General features: G+C 55.4%; 1 protein-coding gene across 5 annotated transcripts in view; it reads left to right on the forward strand.

Moving 5' to 3' along the window:
* CGNL1 (cingulin like 1) overlaps positions 1-23,872 on the forward strand; it is a 135,876-nt gene that overhangs the window by 106,568 nt on the left and 5,436 nt on the right. For 4 of the 5 annotated variants that reach the window (XM_055118606.1, XM_055118609.1, XM_055118610.1 and 1 more), the window contains 6 exons: positions 13,442-13,648; positions 14,382-14,486; positions 15,972-16,124; positions 16,665-16,835; positions 20,529-20,690; positions 22,656-22,745. In XM_055118606.1, the coding sequence (XP_054974581.1) occupies positions 13,442-13,648; positions 14,382-14,486; positions 15,972-16,124; positions 16,665-16,835; positions 20,529-20,690; positions 22,656-22,745 (888 nt within the window). The remainder of the gene's footprint in view (positions 1-13,441; positions 13,649-14,381; positions 14,487-15,971; positions 16,125-16,664; positions 16,836-20,528; positions 20,691-22,655; positions 22,746-23,872) is intronic. The other variant, XM_055118611.1, reaches the window with a different exon arrangement.

The raw sequence follows: 23,872 nt of genomic DNA on the forward strand, positions 1-23,872 counted from the left end.
TATCCCACCCGCACGGCAGAGCCTGGCAAGCTCCATGTGGCGTATTCAGTATGCCAAAACAGTAACAACAAATCTCACAGTGGAGACGTTACTGGTGCCTGCTCGAGTGAATTGGTGAACAACAGGATGACAGTGCTTCCACAGTGCTTCATTATTATTATTTTATAATGTCGGAGTACTGCTATTTATTCAGCCTTTGATTAAGCTGATTGAATTGGGCATGAACTCCACACTACTTTTTTTTAATTAAGAATGTTAATTTAATTTTATTATTATTTCCCCCCCTTTTTATTGATTCACTGTGAGATACAGTTACAAAGCTCTCATGTTTGAGCTTCGGTCATACAGTCATCAAACACCCATCCCTTCACCAGTGCACATTTTCCACCACCAAAATCCCCAATATCTCCCCGCCCACCCTGCCATTCTGCCCCATTCTAACCCTTCCCCTGCCTATGTGGCAGACAATTTTCCCCATACTCTTTCTCTACTTTGGTTACATTCACTATTTTGACACCAGTCTCACCACCACTCAAACCTGCTGGAAAGGCAGTGCTAGATGACTTGTTTTGCATTGCTTGTTACGGATAGAATATAATGCCCAGGAGATTCTGTGTCGTTCTCCTCTGGGAGCTTTAGTTTATAGTCTCTGGGCTTGGCCTTGATGAGATTGCGTGGCGCCTGGGGCAGTTTGTGGGTGTGACTGCCAAGCTACTGGAAAACTGGGGACTTGGAGGGAGGAGGCCCAGTCCCCATCCAAGTGGGCCTGGAGATCTCAGTCACGGTTTCCCGCCTACCTCTGCGCTACAGGCCCTAACTGCATCTTTTGATCTCTTTTGAGATTTATGGGTCTCTGAAATAAGCCAATAAATGAGCTTGTATAGCTGAACCAGAGGTGGTTTGTGGGCCTGGCTTCCACATACCTAACTTTTAGCCGTTGTTAAACTTAGCCCCAAGTTGTTGGGGGTCCAGCCAAAGGCACAATGGCAGTTTGGGGTGTCAGGAAGCCTGAAGGCACCATCAAGTCTGCTGATGCACTCACCCCACAGGTACAGGTTGACCTCTTGGTGGCACCATACCTCCTAGGATGGGCTTTATTATTATCCTTATTTTGACTAGATATAGGGGGCAGACCGGAGGTGGTAGGAGACCATGGGAAATCTAGATTAGTGTTTGAGTCGGGAAAATAGATGGTCCCGGGTCTGGAGTGACAGTGCAGCAGGTAAAGTGCTGGCCTTGCCCAAGGCTGACCTGGGTTCTGTCCCTGGAGCCCTGAGCCCTACCAGCAGTCTGATCCCTGAGCACAGAGCCAGGAGTAAACCCGGAGTACTGCCAGGTGTGGTCCAGAAGCAAAAACTACTATCCAGATAATGGTGACATCCTGTGACATGGCAAGGGGGTGATCTGAGTGAGTCAGCACCCTACCTTGTTTGCACTTTTGCATGGAGACATGGAGCTGTGGGTAGCTGGAGGGAGAGGCTGGCCTACGTTTGTGATCCCTAGGTGGGCCTGATCCAGGGGCATCAGACACCCTGCTCACCCCCCTCGTGGTGCGATTCTCCCTGGCTCTCTCGAGTCTCGGACCGCTCCTGGCTATGCGCAGGGGTCACTGCTGGTAGGGCTGCATTTCCCTAGTTGTTGAGGGGAGACCCGCCGAGCCCCTCTCCTCACGCCTGTGGGAACGGGCTCAGAGAGGCTATCTATGACTTGCTTCATGTCACCCAGCTCTTGAGGGCCTGCCTGGCCCCGCCTGCAGCTTCCTTCCAGCCCGGCTCCCTGTGGGTCAAGACAGTGCTGGACAGTGGGGCCAGGGCCTGTCAGGGGGTAGCTCAGACAGCAGGCCCACACGCCTGTAGTATTGGGCCGGAAAAACCATGGCAAATGGAAGATTTCCCTGGACACAGAGAAGGTGCTGCGAGCTTAGAGGTCCCTTGAGAGTCGGGTGGCGGGTCCCTAGCAGGGCCCCCCCCCCCCCCCTCCCCGAAGGCTGGGCTCTAAATCTCGAGCGCACAGGCTGGCGAGCTTTGTGCAGGGGCCTCAGCGAGCCCTGGACAGGGTGCCCCTGCTGGCTTCATGGGGACAGGGTAGGTCTCTGCCCAGGGCCCTGGGCACCTAGACTAGGTGTGCACAGGTGTACCAGTGCCCATGGGTCTGTCTGTCTCCAGGATGACTCACTCGGAGCAGAAGTGCACAGGGTGGGCGCCAGGGGACGCTGCTTATGCTGCGGGGCAGCCCCTGCTTGGCAGGACCTGGCTGCCCCCCAGACCCTGCTCCCTGCCTCAGCAGGGATGTGGCTCCCTGTTGGCTGGGGCAGGGCCACAGCAGGGGATGGTGATGGGACAGTCCATGTCCCTGGCATTGTTTTGTCCTGCAGACAGTGTGGCTGGTCTCGCCATGCCTGCCTGCATGCGTGTACTTCTATGTGTGTGTTTGTGTGTGTGCGCGCGCGCACGCCCAGTGTATATATGTGTGAGTGCATGTAGCCTTCTGTGTATGCACCCCTGTGTATGTATGCATGCGTGCATGCATATGTGTGTGGCCATGTATGCATGTGAGTGTGTTTGTATGGATGTGTCTGCCCAGTGTATGTCCCTGTGATTGTGTCCATGTGATGTGTATGTATGTGTGTGCATGCATGTATGTATGTATCCTTGTGCCCTTGTGTATGTATGTATCTGTAACCTGTGTATGTGCAAGTGTACGTGTTCATGAGTGTATGTGTGTATATATGTGCATGCACTCATGTGTTTATGTGTGTGTCTGTGTGTATGTGTGCATGAGTGTGCCATGTGTTTGTGTTTATGAGTGCATGCATGTGTGTGTATGTGTGCCCATGTGTATGTGCGTGTTTGTATACATGTGTTTGATCGTGTGATATCAGGATGTGGAGTCCTCTTCGGCATGAACAAAACTGCAGGCACAGATCTGCTCAGTGTCCCATGTCTGCTGTGCATAGTCTGGTTTGGGGACCTCGCAGTGTCTGGAGACCCAGGGCCCGGGGTTGACTGGGCTGCAGTCTGTGGTGTTTGTGATCTGTGCCCAGTGGCCCTGTGGTTCTCCCTGTGGTATGTGTGTGGGGGTGTGTATGTGTGTGGTGTGTGTGTGTATGTGGGGGGTGTGTGTGTGTGGGATGTGTGGGTATGTGTGTGTGGTATGTGTATATGTTATATGTTTGTGTGGGTATGTGTGGTGTGTGTGTGGGGGTGGGTATATGTGGGGTGTGTGTGTGTGTGTGTGTGTGTGTGTGTGTGTGTGTGTGTGTGTCTGTCTGTCTGTCTGTTCTGCCCAGCAGGAATTTTCCCACAGAGCGAGCTTGTTCCTGGTGCGGTGGGATCTTACAGGTAAATCTCAGATGCTGCAGAAGTTACAATTTATTGTTCCATTTCAGTAGATGGGTCCTTAATGTTCAGGACTCTTGTCTCATCCCTTAGTGCCCTTCTCCTAAGTCCTATCCCTCGCTGTCTTCCGGCAGCAGTGTGGGCTGACCTGTGTCCACCAGAGACAGACTTTCTCTGTCCATTTCAGTGTCTGACTTTTGCTCTCCATTGTCCACTCTCCTGTCCTGACCTCTGCAGCTGAGACCCTGTCACTGTGCCCCTTGCTGGGGTTTCCTGCGCTGGGCCCTGTCACTGTGCTGTAGCCCAGTGGTGCCCTGTCCCCTTGGGTTTTTCCCTTGGACTCAGGACACAGCCTCATGCATGCAGTTGAGGTCCCTGCTGTCCTTTGTCTGGACATAGGTGAGGGGACAGAGAAAGTCACTGACGGGGGCGGGAGGGGCTTCCCTTCACCTCTCTCCCACAGCCTCCCTGCTCTGTTTTGACTGGTATCTTCTAGGGGACAGTAAAAGATTCACTCTCGTCAGTTGGCTTACCTGGCCCTTCCGTGCGCTCCCACCAGAACAGCAGATCTGTCTTGAGATGTGGCCCTGGGCTCCCAGGTGGGGGACTCTGGTGAAGGGGAGGAGACCTTCTGCACTTTCTGACTGTGTGGTTGCTGAGTGCTGCGCAATCCCAAGTTCATTCTAGCCTGGGAGGCTGTTACAGCTGTCGGAACGCTGAGCCCCTCAGGCTGGCTGGAGGCAGGTGGGTGCTAGATGCTCATTGCTGTCGGGATTAGGGGTGTATCTCCCAACAGAAGGGATGGAATGTAGTCAGTCCTCTGGTGTCCTGGGCTCGGGAACCAACTCTGCCTTGAAAATATTTGTCTCTTGTTATCAAGCACCATCTACATTTTTGTTGTTAGTGTTGCCATTTTCTTATCTTTTTTGGTTTGCGGGTCATGTCCGGCAGTGCCAGGGGGCACTTGCAAGGGTTCTCAGGGAACCCCGCAGTGTTGGCTCAGCCCCCGGGGCCCTGCTGACCCATTTGTTTCATTTGTTCCCACTCTTTCCTACCTGGCCCCTCAGCAGACCAGGACCACCCAGCTGTGGGCGGCCGCTCCTCACGGTGAAGCGCCGCTGGGTGGGGGCCAGGAAAACAGCATGAGGGCAGCTCCCAGAGGCCAGCACAGATGTTCCACGTGGGCGGGACTGCTTGTGGGTCGAGAGGCAGAACAAGCCTTGCTGTTCAGGCCATGGGGTGATCCCCTCCATCTTTTTTTTGGGGGGGGGGTATTGGGGAGTGGGGTGGCCGTCTCCAGGGGCTGGGAGGAAGAGTGTGTGGGCTGGTATGTGGGGGTTTCTGTTTATTTGTGTGTGTGTGGGGGGGGACACCTGGCGGTGCTCAGGCATCACTCCTGGCTCTATGCTAGGAATCAAGCTCAGGGGACCCTATGGGATGCCAGGGATGGAACTTGGGTCAGCTGTATGTAAGGCCAGCGCCCTCCCCGCTGTCCCTTCCCTTCTGCCTGGCATCTTTCAGAGTGTCTGCACCTTTCCCTTTCTGCACTGCCTGAGCTTCCTGGGCTCGGCCGTGTCTTCAAGGGCTGAGACTGGCACGGAGGGTGCTGGTTCTGCTCCTCCCGGTGTCTGTGTGGCCACCTCCCTCTCGCTGTCCCCCCAGGAAGCTTGAGGGGCTTCAGTGGTCTGAGCTGCCTCTCAGGGCCCGACCTTCCTTCCAAGCAGCCGCAGGCCTCGGTGCCCCTGGGGCATGGGGAAGCCGAGGCCGCCCTGCTTCAGGCTGCCGGATGGGAAGGAGTGGGAGGGGCTCTGCAGGGTTCTCGTGCCGTGACCCCCCCAGCTGGTGTCAGCCGGGTCCGAGGGCCTGTGGTTGGACACAGGAACACAGGCGCCTGTGGGCCAAGGTCCCGCTGCTCTGGCACTTGATGACAGACCCACATTCCACCCTGGACTGCGGCCCTCCACGCCTCAGCTGTTTCCTCTCATTCAGCAGAAAATGGGGCCTAGGGAAGTCAGCCAAGGCGGCCCGGGGAAGGCCTGTTAATTAGTGAGTGGGTCTGAGCTACGACAAGTGCCTGGGCCCGGACCCGGACCGCCACCCCTGGACCCCCTTCTGGACCCCTGTGGCGGTGGCAGTGCTGTGCTGTGAAGGAGGGCTGGCCTTTCTTATGACTCAGACAGTGCATACACGTACAGCAGCATACGGGAGCAAGTCACTGTTTGCACCAAATATTTAAGCTGGGCCTGGAGGGCAGCCCGGGGTGGGTGGAGGGGGAGGGGGAGAGGGAGAGGGAAGGGGAAGATCATCTGCTCCTTCTTTTGTCCCCTTTAAGTCAGATGGTCAAGGTTGCCACCAACCTCCTGTCCCAGTTGTCTGATGTAAGCTGACCAGCACGACCTACCTGCCCAGATAGTGAAGTCTGTATGTGGCGGGAGGGGGACGCCTTGGCACCCTGTGGTTGCCCGGAGGCTTGTCCCACACTGGTTTCTCTATTGGTGGCTGGTCCTCTGTGCTGTTTTGCCGTCGTGGGCTGGGCTGAGGGTCCTGCTTGGCGGTGGCTTGGCTTCTGGGGAAACCTGGCACTGTGGAGCTCAGCATCGGCTGCCTCAGCTGCCTTCACCCAGCCTGTGCCAGGCTGACCCGCTGTGCTCCTTTGTGGGCCAGCCCTGGAGCGTCCCGCTGTGCTCTCGGGAGCCCCCGCTGGGGCTCCTTGTGCCTCTCCTCCCTGGAGATGTATGGAGGAGAGTGCGGGGCAGAGCCACAGCTCCCCAAACACTGCAGGCCAGCCAGGAATAGAGCCGGGCTGGGCTAGAAGCTTCCTGCTGGCCGGTGCCTCGGCCTGGGAAGGACCTCAGTGTCCTGGGCTCGCCCTGCCTGCACCTTCTTTGGGGCTTTGGTGGAAGATGTGGGAAGTGCGAGTCCCGGTCAGCTGAGCCCAAAGTTCTTCCCTTGCGGGCTCCCGTGGGCAAGGGAGGGCCGTAGCACAGCTGCTCTGCTCAGCTGCCCCTCGCCCTGTGCTGAGAGTTGGTGGGCAGGGGCTATGTCCTGTTCCCCTGTGCCTATGGCCATTGATAGTGAAGAGGGAGCAAGTGCATGTGTGCATGCATGTCAGCATTGTGCACGTGTGTGCATATGTGTGCATGCATATGTGCATGTGTGAAGTGTGTGTGTGTGCCTCTGTGTATGTATGTGTCTGTCTGTGTGTGTGTCTTGGAGAAAATCACCCACCAAGGAGCTGTGGGGCTGCTCCTGGCTCATGCTCGGGGGTGGCTCCTGGAGGTCCTCAGGGGGATCGTGTATGAGCATTGAAGTCGGGCCTCTCACATGCACAGCAGGCATTCGGCCCTGGACACCTGATACACTGATGCCTGCACATGGCTCACACTCAGCTGTGACTGAAATAACACGAATTGCAGCCCCTTAAAATACATGTTACTTTTTTCAAAAATCAGTATCTGTAGAATTTGCTCAATAGTTCAAACCCCCAAGTTAGGAGTTTGCAGGGGAGTGGAAGTCATCTGCATCTCTCCATCCCCCAGTCCCCTGCCTCATAGCCAGATTCTTTTTTTTTTTTTTTTGTGGTATATGACATTTCATCTATATATATATATTTTTTAAATTTATTTATTTTTAATTAGAGAATCACCGTGAGGGTACAGTTACAGATTTATACACTTTTGTGCTTATACTTCCCTCATACAAAGTTTGGAACCCATCCCTTCACCAGTGCCCATTCTCCACCACCCGTAAACCCAGCGTCCCTCCCACCCTCCCCAATCCCATCTCCCCCCCACCCCACCCTGCCACTGTGGCAAGGCATTCCCTTCTGTTTTCTCTCTCTAATTAGCTGTTGTGGTTTGCAATAAAGGTGTTGAGTGGCCGCTGTGCTCAGTCTCTAGCCCTCATTCAGCCCGCAACTCCCTTCCCCCACATGGCCTTCGACTACAATGTAGTTGGTGATCGCTTCTCTGAGTTGACCTTTCCCCGGAACGTGAGGCCAGCCTCGAAGCCATGGAGTCAACCTCCTGGTACTTATTTCTACAGTTCTTGAGTGTTAGTCTCCCACTCTGTTATTCTATATACCATAGATGAGTGCAATCTTTCTATGTCTGTCTCTCTCTTTCTGACTCATTTCACTCAGCATGAAACTTTTCATGCCCATCCACTTGACTACAAAATTCTTGACCTCCTTTTTTCTAACAGCTGCATAGTATTCCATTGTATAGATGTACCAAAGTTTCCTCAACCAGTCATCCGTTCTGGGGCATTCGGGTTTTTTCCAGATTCTGACATAGCCAGATTCTTGTGTGGCCAAAGGAATAAAGAAAAATTTCCCCTCTTCTCATGCACACACAAACCCCCACACACCATCCCAACCTCCAGCTTTCCAGGGTACTGTCCTCTGCTCTGCCTTCTCCCTTTCTCATTCCTGTTCACTGCACACGCACAGGATCTTGCCTGTAAGAAGTACGCAGTTCATTGTTTTCTGGCAGCTGCTAGACAGGTTTGCCTTAGTAAGAATCCTATTCCCGTGTGGCCTTGCGCTCACTTAGGGCCCAGGACGGACACTTTATCAGGTCAGAACAACTGCTGCAATTTCCAAACTGCCTCCCAGAGCCCTAACCAGTTTTTAGCCCCTAACACGTGTTTGTGCCTTGGTGGATGCCTACTGTGGTGTGTGGGGTCTTCTGGAAATGAAATTGGTCTGCCCATGGGGGTGAATAAGTTAAATATCAAAAACCAGGTTTGTGTCATCCTTTCAAGAACAGACATAGGCGACTGGAGAGCTAGTTCTGGGGGTAAGGCACTTGCTTTGCACACAGCCCACCTGGCTTTCATGTCCAGGACCAGGTAGGTTCCCCTGAGCACAGGGCCAGGAGTCAGCCCCTAGCACCCTGGTCAGTGACTGCGAAACAGAAGGTGATCCTGTGTGTGAGGATGCTCCCCAGGCCTCTGGAGCTGCCTCGCTGTTCATGACAGAACAGACTCTCTGGCCTGCTCAGGACTGGCATCGCACAGCACAGGATGAGAGAGTCCACTGGGGCAGGTCCTCCCACCGGTGCCCTAGCTCTGCCAGCTCTGGTGTGGGCCAAGTTTGGCTGCCTTCACTAGACACGAGAAGCAGATTTGGAACCAAGTGTAGATCTGAGAATCTGCGGGCCGTGGCGGGCCCCGTGACTCATTCTTTGCCTCACTGGCAAGTCATGGAAAAACACTTTGCTTGCCGTGAATCAAGGAGAGTGTTGTGGGTTTTTTTATTCTAGTTTGACTGCAGGTGACTTAGTGACTAGACTGGATAGTTTTGTCGTCTAGTCTGGCTGCAGTGACTGTACCTTTTAAGAATGAAAGGTTGTACTATGGCCTTAATAGAAAGGTATGTCAGGGGAGGCAGTGTTTGCCAACACACACTCAGGTTAGGTTTCTTTGCAAACATAATGTGGTCTACCACCTGGTGAAGGCAGAGGGAAACCTTTATGCAAATAGCCACAGTGGGACTTAAAAACTCAGCACAGGTTGCCCACTTTGGACTTGCATGAGGCTGGCAAGAAGGGGGTGAATGGGTACAGGTCTGCCCACAGGGCTCAGGTACCCGGCTCAGACGGACCTCATTGTTTCCAGACAGAAAGATCAAATTCAGATCATCCACCTTGGCCCAGGTCCCTTATCCTGCATGTCAGAGTTCCAATCAGGTTCCAGCTGAGGTTAAATTGGATCGGATTTTCAGCAGTGATCCTTGACTGCCTGAGATTTGGGGGTGATGGATAGAGCACCCACCACATGAGTCTTGACTCTCTGCTTTTACCAACCAAGGGTCTAGAAGCTGGAGTCTCTTCCTCTCTCATGGTCTCTGTGCAAACCCGGGCAGAATGGGTCGAATGTGTGACCACCCCCTACACAAACACACACACACACACACACACACACACACACACACACACACACACACACACCATCCCAACCTCCAGCTTTCCAAATGGCTATTCTGTTTTTTTCTTTAAACTTTCAAGGGATTGAAAGTTAGTTGAAAGTTGCTGGGGTTGTAGCTCAGAGTTTAATTATTGTGCTTTGCACGTATGGTGTCCTGAGATCAATCCCTGGCAACACATAAAAGGGAAGAAAATTCAGGGTCTGGAGAGCTAACCAGCGGGTGAGGCCTTGCACACGGCAGCCCAGGTTCAGTCCCCAGTACCACACATGGCAGCCCAAGCCCTGCAGGGTCCCTTGGCACAGAGTAAGCCCTGAGCACGGCTGGGGGTGGCCCCCATGCCAAAACAAAGTAGATTGGCAAAATCACTTAAGCCTAATATTTTTTAATTTTTGAACTTAAATAATAAACTATATATTTTGGGTACCACTATGGTTACAAAATAATTAAATTAAATAAATTATTTACTATCAAATAAATATTGCATGTATATTGATATAACTCACGTAGTATGCAACCACTTGGAGCTTGTGGGCTGGTGGTTTGTAGTGTGTCCACAATGTCACCTGACCACTCTGTCCAATGTGAAAACATTTCCATCACTCCCTTTCCCAGGAAACCTCTGCTCTCCCTCTGGCACCCACATTCCTCCCTCCTCCGAATGTTGTCTCTCTCTGGAGTGCCCATATTGGACACTGCACCCATGCACCCATGTGTATTCCATGACTGATGTCTTCACTCAGCTCCTTCAAGGCTTGGCGCATCTGAGCTTCTTTGTTCCTTCTTGGGGAGGACCAGCACCCATTCTGTGGAGACCGCAGTGCTCTGTTCATCCTTTCTCCAGTCAGTGGCATTGGGGTGCTTTCCACTTTGCATGTTCAATGCAAGTTTTCTTTCTCTTGGGTGTTTAGTTAGTAGACTTGTGGAAGGTTTAGATTTCCCTGTCTCTTCCCCATTACTTGCTAGTCTCTCCTCCCTCACCCTCACCTCTCCCTCCCTGTCTCCTCCTCTCTCTCTCTTCATACCTGTGGTGCACAGGGGACCATATGATGCTGGGGTTCAAACCTGGCTCTCACTCATGCAAATCCTTTGTTCCAACCCACTGTGCTACTATACCAGCCTCCAGTGTGTGCTTTTTCTTAGAGGGGCGGAGGGCGGTGTTATTCAAAAGCAGTGCTCAGGGTTCCCAGAACACTTCTATCCATACTCAACCAACCTTAGTGTGATGGACTGAGAGTGTCCTGTTTCGGGGCACAGAATGATACTGGGCACCCTACACACTCCCCAATCCCAGCTGTGCCAGAGGCCTCCAGGGTTTCACTGGCTGTGCTCAGGTTTGAGGGCGGGGGATGGACCCCCTGTACTCTCTCCTCCCACTGTATCTTTGATTTTAGCTCTGCTAGTGGGTGTGAAATCATTTTCATTTCCTTCCTACCTGCTGCTTGTGGAAGAGCTTTGCAGGTGCTTCTCAGATTTCTGTGTGTTTGGGGGCGGAAGGGGGTGTTTGCAGCTGCTCAGATCTTCCATCCTTTTGAAACTGGGTTATTTACCTTCTGGCTACCAAGTTGAAGACTTCTTCATCTCTCTCAAGTATGAGACTTTTAGCAGGTATATGATTTTTGTAAATATTTTTTTCTTTCGTCCAGCTCTGTCTTTTCACAGCCTTTAAGGTGCCATTTGTGCCACATATGTTTTACAGATAGATGAAATTGATTTAATTCCAATGTGATTTGTGTCTTTTGTGACATTCCTCAGGTGCTTGTTCCAACTCCATGCTCAGAAATACCCACTCCTCTGTTTCTTTTGAGAACTTAGACTGGGATGCTTGGCATGCCCAGAGTTAATTTCTGTGTATGGAGTGAGGAAGGGGTCTAATTTCATTCATCATCCAGTCATTGCACCATTTGTTGGGGACTAATCTTCCTCGGCAGAATTGTCTTAACATCCTTGTTGAAAATCTGTGTTGGTCCATGTCAGGTTTATTTCTGGATTCCTGATCCGAGGCCATTGAGCTTTGTTTCAACCCACTGGGTTGGGAAAGAAATGAGCAACTCTCATAATTGTGCCCCCAAGTCATCCTCAGGTCTGTTCCCCGTGTGTAGACGCCTTTGGGAGCTCCCCAGTAAGTCAGGTTCCAGGTAAGGCAGCTCGCTAACCTGTTGAAGAAATCCACAGCTCTGAAAGGCCACACAAGGGCGCTGGCCTGGTGAGCCGTGCGCAGCCTGGGAGGCCAGAGCTCTGCCTTCTGGGGCAGCTTTCCTCGAAGATGTTTCATGAGCATCGCGTTTGCGGATGCTGGCATCTTGTGTGTGGATAAATGGGAGACAGGCAAGAAGTCTGCAGAGCGAAGGGGGACTGTGGCCAAGACCACTTCACACTCTGGGTTGCTTAGGCCAAGAAATGGAAGCTTGAGCACCCCCTGGAGGTCGCCCCTGGTGGCGCCGCCTCCCCCTGCCCTGAATGGGACACGGCTCCACTGTCCTGGACCTTAAAAGAACTCGAGGTAGACAGTGTCCTTTATCAGTGCGGGCTCTGCGTAGGGAGTGGGCAGGGAGGTGGATAGAGCCAGGTTTGGGGCCGGTCCGTCCACAGCTCCTTTGGCATCAACTGGAAAGGTGGTTCGTATTTTTAACTGTTTTTCACGCCGGATCATTGTTGATTTCATGCCAGTTTTCTTATCTGGTAGGAATGTGGGCTGTGATTATGCGAAGACTAATGGGAGGGGGGTGTGGAACCTCACCCAGTTGTGTTCAGGGATCATTCTTGGAGGCACTCGGGGACTCTGTGTTGCCAGGACAAAGACTGGGTCAGCAGCATGTAGTGCAAGATCTCACCACCTCTCTCCCTCCAGCCCTTGGGAGCCATTTTTATTCATTTTTTATTTTTTTAATCTGGTCATCCTGAAGTGACACAGTTATTCACGGTGGTGTTTGGGCACACAGTGCCCGATCCCATCCTGTGCCCACTTCGTCCACTCACTGGAGGCCCCTGCTCACTGCCTCAGCCCTGTTTCTGCTGTGGTCTACAGTACCTGTTACTGCCTTTCAGCACCACCCCACCTCCCGGTGGAAGTCCCTCCACCCTGGCTGTGTCCCTTCATGTCTCATCATCCCCAGCCCCCTCAGGGGGTCACACACCGACTCCTGGACCGAGAGAAGTGGGTACAGCTGAGCTGCGGTGGCGCAGATGATGTGGTGGCCAAGTCTTGTCTTCGCCCTGGCCGGGAGGAAGTCACTGAGAGGGCCATGGTTAGGGGCCTTTCCCGGGCAGCCTGCCGGCAAGGGCAGCCAGACCTACCCACGGCTTCCCCAACACCAGTCTGTGCTCTGCCTGTGCCCTGCTGTGCGTCCAGGACTGGTGCTGCTATGTCCCGAGCCCCACACTGCCCCTGTGGCAGGTGACACACTAGGACTGGCCACAGCAGGTGGTGTGCCGGCTGGGTGCGGCCCGGCATGCATTGTCCTGGAGGGCAGTGCCCAGCCCACACCAGAACTGTCCAGACATGGGCCCACCTCCGCCCTCCCTCCCACTTTCTTTCTTTCTTTCTTTCTTTCTTTCTTTCTTTCTTTCTTTCTTTCTTTCTTTCTTTCTTTCTTTCTTTCTTTCTTTCTTTCTTTCTTTCTTTCTTTCTTTCTTTCTTTCTTTCTTTTCTCTCTCTCTCTTTCTTTCTTTCTTTCTTTCTTTCTTTCTTTCTTTCTTTCTTTCTTTCTTTCTTTCTTTCTTTCTTTCTTTCTTTCTTTCTTTCTTTCTTTCTTTCTTCATTTCTGCCTCCATAAGTTAAAAAGTTACTAAGATATTTGCATCCTGCATGTATTGTTCCAACACCAATCCCTTCACCAGTGCCCACTACCCTCTACCAATATCCCTAGTTTCCATCCCATCCCCCTCTCCCCCTGCTCTGTGGCAGGCACTTTCCGCCTCTCCCCTTGTCCTGTGTCCCCTTCCATACCTTATTCCCACCCTATCCCAGTGCCCAGCTTCCTGCTAAAGACCAGTCCTCCTACTTTTCTTCATTTCTGTGGACAATTTTTCAGATTTCTCAAAAAACTAGGGATTGAGTTTCCACCTGGCCCAGCAACCTCATGCCTGGGACTGTGTCCCGGGCCCAGAGCGCAGCACAGAAGGACCTGTGCACAGGCGTGCCTGGGCCCGAACAGCCACTGCTTGCTCTGTGCAGAATGTCGAGGTCCTGGCCAGTCGCAGCAGCGCCTCGGAGCAGAGCCAGGCGGGGGCCGAGCAGTGCATGCGGGCGCTGCAGGAGGAGAATGAGAGGCTGCGGGAGGATGTGGGCGCCCTGCAGAGCAGCATGGACCAGCTGCGTGCACAGGCGCAGGACGCCGAGGCCCGAGAAGCCAAGAGCCGAGAGGTGCTCAAGGAACGGGAGGTGAGTGGCAGCCACATCCCTGTGGGCAGTGCCGGATGGCAGGGGTCTGCTCTGTGGGCGGGCAGCGAGAGCACTGGAGGAGAGTGGGACGGGTCAGAGCCACACCTGCAGACACCCCTGCGCGCTCTTCCTTCCCAACATTTTGATGTTTGTTTGGTTTTTCATTTTCATTTTGGGGCCATACCTGGTGGTGCCCAGCACTGACTCCTGGCTCGGAGGATTATATGGGGTGCTGGGATGAGCCCTGGGTGTCCACATGCAAGGAAAGGGCCTCATTTTCCTACTTGGCAGAGGGTGCCGCCACTGAGAAAACCGTCTAAGTGCCTCACCCAGGCCACTTCCCACTCAGAGAGATGTTTAGTCGGTGGGGCTAGGAAGACACAGCTTTTAACAGACCAGTTACCTGGCTTGCCAGTTCTCTGTACATGGAAAGCTGTTGGCGAGAGGTGCTCGTGGCATGGCAGGGAGACGGGGGCAGGCCCCTGGGGGCAGGTAGTCAAGGAGTTCTGTCCCACCAGAGCACCCCCTGCCCCACGCCTGTCAGTGACCTGGAGGCATCCCCTGAGGTACCTGCAGATTGAGTCTTGGGGGCGGGCAGTGGCATGGTTGGTGCCCAGCTGTGTGTGGCACCCCGGACCGCTGCTGGGGAATGTGGGATCACCCTCAGTTGCGCTCCAGCACACCCCCTCAGCTCTCGCTGGAGGTGCCTGAAGGCCCCGTGTGTCTGTTGCAGGCCGAGGCGCGGCAGCTAGAGGAGGCCCTCACGCGCTCCAGGACAGAAGAGACGGAAGCCAGGTCTGCGCGCAGGGCGCTGGAGAGTGAGCTGGAAGAGGCTCAGGTAACTCAGACGCCTCCTGGGCTTCCTCCCAGACCCCCTTCAGTGACTCTTGGCTACACGGGCAAGGGCCATTTGTCTCCATCTGGAACGTGTGGGGGCAGGTGTCAGCGCCGCTGTTCTCTGCACCAGGACAGCTGGGCCCTGGGCCTGCAGCTGCAGGAGGCCCAGTCTGACCCGTGTCAGCAGCCGTGGTCTCTGACTCCAGGGCTGGCGGCTTTCCAGAGACGGAATCCAGGGCGGGGCGTGCAGGTCTGTTCGGACAGGTGTGTGCGCTGGTCCCGAGAGGACAAGACAGCGTCAGCTCCATGCAGCCGGGGCACTCGCTCCGTGCAGCCCGGAGCCTTGTGAAAGGAGGGTCTTTCCCTTCAGAAGGTTAGACGGAGCACTGGAAGCGTGGAGTGTTTGAAGGGCCTTCTCGGAGGACTGTCCACGCTGAGGCCAGTCTCTGCCCCAGGACCCCAGCTTGCCCTTCACACACACACACACACACACCCCACCCGCATGGCTCAGGCTCTTTTCTGGTTTCTGTTTGTGGGCACTGAGCTGCTCCATCTGGAGCTGCCTGGAGGTGAGGGGCCTGGTTTGGTTTGATTTTCTTTGGGTGTGGACCCAGCTGTGCTCAGGGGTTACTTCTGGCAGGGTTTGGGGGACCCTCCGCAGTGCTGGGGGTTCATGTGGGCTTGTTTGGATGCAGAGCAAGCGTTTAGGCTCCAAGATGGTCACACAGTAGCCTCAGGGCTAGTATTCGGCACAGGTTTTCTGAATCGCCTTCCATTTGCACTTCTCTGGGTTTTGTTTTGCGGCCACACCTGGTGGTGCTCAGGGCTTGCTCCTGGCTCTGCTCAGGGATCACTCCTGGCAGCGTCCGGGGCAGCTGTGAGGTGCTAAGGGTGGAACCAGGCCAGTGTCTGACCTGTGTGCCATCTCTCCAGCCCGCGTGTGCTTTCCTTCCAACTCCTTATCACTGCCATCACCCCGGAAGGCCCTGGAGGGCCCCAAACTCCTTTTCATGTGTCTAGGTTCAGCCCATGGGTTCTGTTGATTGATTCTGGTTCCCCTGGCCCAGTGACTCCAAGTTCTCTCACAGATTCATTTCTGGCTGTTTCACCCGTAAGGACCACCTGCAGAGCAGAGCCGTACTAGCATATCGGGCCATCAGAGTGCCGGGCATACGGGGCGCCGGTGTGCAGCCTTCGCTCCCTTTGGAGCCGGAGAACTCAGGTTTGGACCGTTGCCCGGACTGGCCGCTGCAGCAGAGGGGCCATGGGCTGGGATTCTGTGGTGGCCCTTTGCCCTTCCGTTCTCCCCATGTCTTGGACAAGATTGCGCTGTCTTCCGGCCTTGAACCCAGGAGCAGCCTCACCCACTGGGCCTGCGTCTGCGCCATTCCCAGCACTGAGGCTGGAGGCCCAGCAGCTCTCTGGCGTGAATGTGCCACAGCTGACCTGCAGGCTAGTGAGCACCGGGCCTTTCCCGCCTCTGCAGAGAGAGCGGAGCTGGGCCGCCCAGGAGCAGAGGCAGCTGGCGGAGACGCTCCAGGCTGAGATGGAGCAGAAGGAGCAGTTGCGGAGACTGAAGGAGGACATGGAGAACGAGCGGTGGCACCTGGACAAGACCATCGAGAAGCTGCAGAAGGAGGTGAGGGCAGGGAGGAGGAGGGAGGGTGCCGACGGTGGGGAGGAGAGGCGTGGGCGAGGGCAGAGGTGAGGAGAGCAGAGCGGGCCTGCAGCAGGGTCCAGGACATGTCAGGGCTTCTTGTCCCAGGAGCTTCCTCCTAGACATGCTAGGTTGTTCCCCAGGTGGTGACAGGGAGATACCGAGTTCCTGCATTTTGGGCTCAGCTCAGAGGAACTGGCCGCCAGTCCAGGCCGGGCACTTGCCCCGCCTTGCTCGCTGGATGCGAGCCCAGCTCTCTCGTCTTTGTCATTGGTCTGCGAGTGGGGCCCTCACTGCACCAGCTGGCCTCCTGGATGTAGGGCAGGGTGACTGGAGGTTCTGACAGCCGTGCCTGTGAGGGGGTGCTGTGGGAGGCCTTCCCCAGAGAGCCCAGAGGGAGGCTGCCCTCGCCTGTGCCCGGCGGGCTCCATGCCATTCAACAGTGGGTGTGGGAGATGGAAGCAGAACAGACGAGCTCTGAGTGGCCGGAGCACCCACACCTGCCGGCCACCCGCCTTCCAGATGGCTGACATCGTCGAGGCTTCCCGCACATCCACTCTGGAGCTCCAGAAGCAGCTGGATGAGTACAAGGAGAAACATCGCAGGGAGCTCGCAGAGGCGCAGAGGGGGCTGAAGGAGAAGACCCTGGAGGCAGAGAAGTCGCGCCTAGCAGCCTGCAGGGCGCAGGATGAGGTAGGGCCGGGGCCGGGAGCCCCTTGTGCATGGAGCCTGTGGGCTGCTCCCGTCCTCTGAGGGGGTTGGGGTAGATTCTTCAGAGTGTTCCTGTCCACCTGTCTGCCCCTCAGAAAGGCCCCCGATCCCCGGCATCCCATATGGTCCCCCAAGCACTGCCACGAGTAATTCCTGAGTGCAAAGCCAGGAGTAACCTGAGCATCGCTGGGTGTGACCCAAAAAGAAAAAAAAAAGAAAGAAAGGACCCCGCCCCGAGCCTAGGATGCTCGGGGTCTCTAAGGAGTGGGCCCCACCCACCTTCTGCTCTGCCTGCATGGTTTAGCAGAGAGGGCTTCCAACACCACTGCTGTGCCCAGCCGAGTTTAAATGACTGATGTGTGTTAATGTTTTCATTTAAGCCTCACCCAGGGATTGTAATAACAACCAGTTGTTTGCCATTGATTCTGGAAACCCTGGCTGCGCTGAAGCTGTGGTGCTGGGCGGTGTTTCAGGATAACTGTCAGGGAGCCAGTGGAGTTCTCAGGAATCCCACCTGAAGTTATGAAAATAGACTCTCGGTTATACATCTAAGAGAACAATGTGAAATCCTTAGCCTGCTCTAGAGAACAGGCAGCTGGGGGGCGAGGGGGGGTGGGGGTGTGTAGAGCTAAAGGGGGAGAGGGGGCAAGGGGGAGAGAGTGTGGGCGAGTGCGGGGAGAGAGGGGGTGTGTTTGAGTGTTTTCAGGGGATGCAAAGGCCCAGAGGAGTCCGCTGCGTGCTTCCGTCTGGGTTTGCCCGTGCTGGGTGCCGTCCTTGAGCCCGACCTTCCAGTTCTCTCAGCATCAGTTTCTACGTATTTAAAATAAAGACACAAGAGAACAATGTTTTAATAATTGAGGTGACACGTGAAACTTTAGAGTGTCTGCATATCCTGGACATGACTATGTTTTTATTTTAATCTAAGGATCATTATTATTATTATTTTTAATAAGCAGTACCAAGAGCACTTTGATTCCATGGGAAAACAAGTCTCTTAAAAAAGAAACAACAAACTCAGTATCTTTGACGATGAAAGGAGAGTGGTGGGTCGGTGTGCAGCTGTGCCAGAGAACTGTGGCCTCGATTGTCTCTAGAACCCGGAGTGCAGGTCCCGTGTGGCCCAGGTGTGACATGGGAGCCCTGTGCTGGGCGGGGCTGGCGAGGCCAGCTGGGCTCAGACTGTAGAGAAGCTGTGTGGGGCTGCTGGGCCCACTTCCTGCCTCATGTCTACTCCGCCGGGCAGGTGGATGCCACTCGGGCACCCTTGAGTGGCAAGGGGTGTGACCCCGAGAGAAGGGGGAGCCCCGTGTTCCTGCAGTGGCCTCTCCCCAGGCGCGCTGTGCTGCAGCCTGCAGAGGAGACGGGGCCACGGGTGGGCTTGCCACTGGCCACCCCGGAGACCTTCCAGCCTGGATCCCCTTCCCTGCACCCCGCCCCGCATCTTGCTTTGGTCCAGCTTGTCCCAGGGGACACAGTGGCTGCTGCCTTTGTCCCAAGCGAGGCCAGAGCCTACCAGTGTTCAGTGCCAGGGGCCCGGCAGGGGCTGCTGGCCACTCGCTCGCTCTTGCAGCTCTCTGGGGCTCGTGCTCTTGGCAGGGACGAGTGGCCCTTGCTCGGTTTTGAGGGCCCCCAGGGGCCAGCGCCCTGGGTGGATGTAGGGGCCCAAGTGGGGCCCAGGGCGGCGCCCGGAATCGGGTAGGGCCTCCGCAGCCAGTCCTGCTCCGGCACATGCTCAGACCTGGCCTCTCCCACCACCCCCCTTCAGGCCCTCTGCTTGGCCTGCGCCCTCTGGGGAGCCACACTGGACTGCGGCACTGGGGACCCCCAAAGGGCACGGTCGCCAGGGTTCACTCCTGTACGTCAGCTGGATCCAGGAGCCCAGTCCGTAGCCTCCCACTTGCAGCTCAGGCTGACCCTCCCGCAGCCTCGCCCCTGCGTCCAGCAGCTCTGCCGGGTGGGTGCATGGTCTTGGTGCAGACTGGGTGAGGGCGCGCTCGGATGGCGGTGCTCAGGGCAGCGGGCGGCAGGCCTTGGCTGGTGTCTGCTCCATGCTGGCCTGCGCTGATCCCAGTGCCTTCTCCCAGGCCTGTGGGAGATGGTGGGCCCTGGCTCCAGAGGAGCACCATCGGGAATGTCTGGCCACTGGGCTTCCTGAGCTGGCCTCTCCGGCCCCCTTGGGGACACTGTAGGGCTGTGCGACTATACTGTGTGTGTGTGTGTGTGGGGGGGTGTCCCCAGGCACTGCCCAGGAAAGCTGTAGTCACTCCCAGGGGACTCACCCAGCCATGAGGGCCCCGGCCCACACCCGGCATGACCTGGGGGGTGCAGGGTGGGCTTTGCGGGGGTTCTGTCCGCTCCCAGCAGGTCACCCCCACCGGCACATCATAGGTCAGGCCTGGCTGTGCCTGTCGCCGGCACTTCTTCTGCAGGCGGGAGGTGGGAGCACCGGGCTGCCCTGGGCTCCTCAGTCCCCACTCCCATCCTTGTGGCTCTGTGCTGGGGGTGCTGAGAGAGACGCCCGGCAGCCAAGCTGCCCCAGCGCTGTTCATTCAGCGCCACCTTGTGGATAAAAGCAAAAGTCATTTAACAGACCACTGGAATGTGGTTTTCTTAATGTTTCTTGGGTCTTTAGGCCACACCCGGCAGCTGTCTGGACTTGCTCCTGACTCTCACTCAGGGGCCACTCCTGACTGTGCTTGAGGGGGCCACCCCGGGTGCTGGGAATCAAACCTGGGCCAGTTAGTGTGTGTGGCAAACTCCTGACCTACCCACTGGCCTCAACATGACTTCTTAGAGTGTGCCTTGGATCTGCGATGCCGGCTTCCTATTAGAGTTATGCTATTATAAATTTTTCCATCGGAGGTTGTTTTGGGTTCATTATTTTTAGGTTTTCACCTAACTTTAGGGCTTAGGAGAGAGGGCTCTTGCGGGCGGGCAGGGAGTCCGGGGAGCTCTTGCATTCTTGCATGGTTTCTACGTGTTCTTTTGGGGGGTGCTGTGCACACCTGGCTCTGCACTCAAGAATCATTCTTGGTAAGCCCAGGGGACCCTGTGATCCCAGGCGAGCACCCTGCCTACTCCCCAGTCTCCTCAGCCTTCTGTGTTTTCCTGAGCTGCTGTAGGAGTGCTCCCTGTGCCAAGGTCTGAGGGTCCGTCCATCTGCACAGGTAGACCATTGGGCCCAGACAGTTTAGGAGGAGAGAACGCCATGGGCTGGCATGCAGGCTTTATGTGCAAGAGGCCCAGCTTCAGTCCCCAGCACCACGTGGCTCCCTGAGCACCACCAGGAACAACCTGAGCACTGAGCACTGAGCTTTAGTAACCCCAGAGCACTAGTGGATGTGGCTTGAACGTAAAAAAAAAAAAAGTTGTAGAAAAAAATCTTTACTATGATTTTTATGTTTTTTAAAAATCTTTTTGTTTGATTTTGTGGTGCTTGGGGCCCACTGCTGGAAGGGTGTGGGAACGCCCTTGTGGTGTGGGGATCCAACCCGGGCTGGCCACGTGCAGGGCAAGCCCAGTACTATCTCCCTGGCCTCTGGTATATTTCGCTTCACAGTGCTCAGTTGAGTGTGCAGCCTCACAGAGGGCTGGTGAGGTTGGGAGACAGGTTCCCGTCGTGCGCCCAGCCCCACCCGATCCCGCACCCGGCTACACCCAGCTTTGCCCTCGTAGGTGCGGCTGCTGGGGGAGGAGCTCCGTGATGCCCAGCGGGCCCGGGACGAAGCCCTGACAAAGCAGCAGCTTCTGGAGCAGGCACTGAGGGACCTGGAGTACGAGTTGGAGGCCAAGAGTCACTTGAAGGATGACCGGTCCCGGCTTGTCAAGCAGATGGAGGTCAGTGGGCTGGAATGTTAGGAATTGAGCCCAGGCCAGCCACGTGCAAGTGCCCTCTCTGCTGTCCTGTCCTCTGGTCCCAACATGGTTTAATTATTCCTGTGCGGGCTGTTCACATGGTTGGCCAGTGTCCTGGCTTTAATGGCCAAAGGGGAGGCCACTTTTAGGCAAGTTGGGGTCAGCCCTCAGTTAGAAGCTGACCGTTATAGAGCCCTAGTGATCTTCCTGAGAGCAGGCCTAAATCCTTAGTGGTTCGAGGGCTGCTGCTAGCATGGCTCTGAGCAACCTCCTGCGGGTCCTGTCTGGGTTGGGCTTTTGGCTAGAGTTTGGTTCTGGTTTTAGGATGTCTGCTCCTCTCCTGGAGCCCTCAGACTGAAAACAGTACTTTCTGCTAACAGAGTCTTGAAGAGGGGTCCCATGCCCGGTGCTATATTTGAACTTTCTTTGTTCACTTGGAAATGCTGAGCTCCCGGGCCCCGATGTGAGTCCTGGAGGGCAGAGGGGTCCAGTGCCTGCCCCCATCACTCACATGTGTCAGATCAGTTACCTGGACTCAAGACTTCTGCATGCGCAGTAGTTCAGGTGACTACTCCTGGACATGTGGTGCTGGTGGCTCCCCCACCCACCCCCCGGTCCCTAATGAGTCACAGAGACCCACATGTCAGGACCCAGCTGGCAAACGTGCAGCAGGAGGGTGGGCGCAGCCTGGTTGGAGCAGCCTTCCGCATCTGCTCTAGAGCACTGAGCCTGTTGGCTGGACTCACAGCCCGAAGGCCTTCCAGCAGCTTCCAGCGCAAAAGCATGGGTTTGGATGATTTTATGGCCCACAAATCAGGCCCTGTGCAGAGTCTCCAGAATTCCCTGGGGTCTGTGACTCTGATGCTCGTTTCTCGTTTTCGGCTAGTTTGGGCTGTTGCAGGAATGGTACCTTAGTGTACTCCCTCTGGCTGCTGTTGAAGGAAGCACAGTGCTTATCATGTGTGTACTTACTGTGTGTGAGTGTGTGTGCATGTTTGTGAACTTAAGTGTGTGTGCATGTGTGCATGTACATGTGTGGACGTGAGTGTGTGCATGGGTGTATACATACCTCTATGTGCATGAGTGTGTGTTGTGTGCATGCATGCAGGCCTCTGTATGTTGTGTGTGTATGCATGAGAGGTTGTGTGTGCCTGTGTGCACGCACGTGTGTGTGTGTGTGCATGTGCCCATGTGTCAGAGCTGAACCCACCCAGCACACAAGCAGCTTGAAGGAGCAGGACACACCTGCTTCCAGCTCCCTAGAAGCTGCGAGGGAGCCGAATGCATCCATGTCTCCTCTTTTTTTGTCAACAGTTATTGCGAGTTGCTTTTCTGTTCTGTGTTGTTGTCTTTGGGGGGGCCACACCCTGAGGTCCTCAGAGTTTATTCCTGTTCAGGGACTTGGGGGACCATCTGGGGTGCTGAGGATTGATCCCAGTTTGGCTGCTTGGAAGGCAGGTGCCTTCCCCACTCTGGCCCCTTGGATGCCTTTCCCATAACAGTGATGTTAAATTGGAGTCGGCAAGGGCAGTAGACAATGCTCTGCCCCAGTGCCAACCCAGTTCAGCACCAATGACCTGCTGTGATTTTTCCTTCCCTCCGCTCCCCTCCCCTGACAGGGGGTCCACCCCAGAACCAGCAGCTGTCTCCCCCTCTGCTCCTCTTCCTTCCTCTTCCACGTTCTCTTCTTTTTTCTCTCTCCTCTTTCCTCCACACCCACCCTCTCCTTTGTTTATATGAAGGGCCATGACTCCCAGGACTGCTCACGGCTGGGTTTCATACACACAGCATCCCAGGAGCACCACCGACCGCCATGGTCCCGGGTTCCCTCGCTCCCCGTCCTTGGCAAGCTCAGTTCCATGGCTCCTGTCCCCGTTTCCCTGCCTTCGGCCCTCTAGCTCTCCCTCATCCCGCTCATGAGTGGTCATCCTCTGGCTTCTCTCTCAGGACAAGGTGTCGCAGCTGGAGCTGGAGCTGGAGGAGGAGAGAAGCAACGCGGATTCATTGTCTGAGAGGGTCACCCGGAGTAGGGACCAGGTAGGACCAGGCTGCCGAGTGTGGAGACAGTCGTGTCCATCAGTGGCTGGCCACAGGGGCTGCAGGAAGAGCAAGTCACGTGTCCTCATCCCAGGAATTGTGACCATGTTGGACGCGCGGTGTCAGGTGGGAGGCAGAGTGGCTGTGTACATGCAATGTCAGCTGGGACACAGAGCACTGAGAGAGCAAAGGCTCTCAAAAGCATTAACGGCAGCCCGAGAGGTAGTGCTGGGTTTTAGCACTGAACAGGGCCCCTGGAGCACCACCAGCTCCCAAAACCAAAACAAATTTTATTTTCGCAGGGAAGGGCTTGGGGGTGAAGGTAGTTACACTCAGCGGTGTTCAGGGGTTATCTGGCTCTGCATCAGGAATTACTCCTGGTGGTGCTGGGGGGGAACGTGAGATGCTGGGTATCGAACCCAGGTCAGCTGAGTGCAAGGCAAATGCCCTATGCACTGAACTATTTGCTCCGGCCCCCAGCTAAAAATTTTTAAAATAAAAAAAAAAATTAGAAAATACATGTGCCAGAGAAATGACCCAAAGGATAGGAGCACATTCTTTACCTGCAGGAGACTTGGGTTCTATCCTTGGCACGCGTGGTGCAGCCCCAAAGCATGCTTACATAAATGGTAAAAGGCATGGTTCATGCGCTGGGCTGGGAGGCCGTTTGGGCAGCCTGTGGGCTGGATGCCGCGGGAGGGGTGGGAGGACTCGGCCCCACCTCCGGGAGCCTGCAGGTGTGACATAGCACACTGCCTGCATCACCGCGCCAGACCCTCCTTCACCCCAAGGAGAGGCTTTTTGCAGGGGGTTTGTTTTTGTTTTGTTTGGGGTCAGTGGTGCTCAGGGGTTACTCCTGGCGGGGCTTGGGGGACCATATGAGATGCCAGGGAATGAACCCGGGCCAGCCACGTGCAAGCAAGTGCCTCACTGCTTATTATTGTTCAGGTCAGTCATTGCGGGTTTGAAGTGTCCCTTCACTGTGACCCCAGAATGCCAGCAGGCAGCCAGAGTGGAGCTCTTTTCCAGGGGGCTGTGCAGTGTCAGCCCAGGCTTTCCCCTCCCCTCCCAGAGACGCTCAGCACCCCCTCTCTGCCACTCTGCTCTGCAGCCACAGGCATCACCTG

Source organism: Sorex araneus, chromosome 10 (assembly GCF_027595985.1).
Source record: "Sorex araneus isolate mSorAra2 chromosome 10, mSorAra2.pri, whole genome shotgun sequence".
Lineage (NCBI taxonomy): Eukaryota > Metazoa > Chordata > Mammalia > Eulipotyphla > Soricidae > Sorex > Sorex araneus.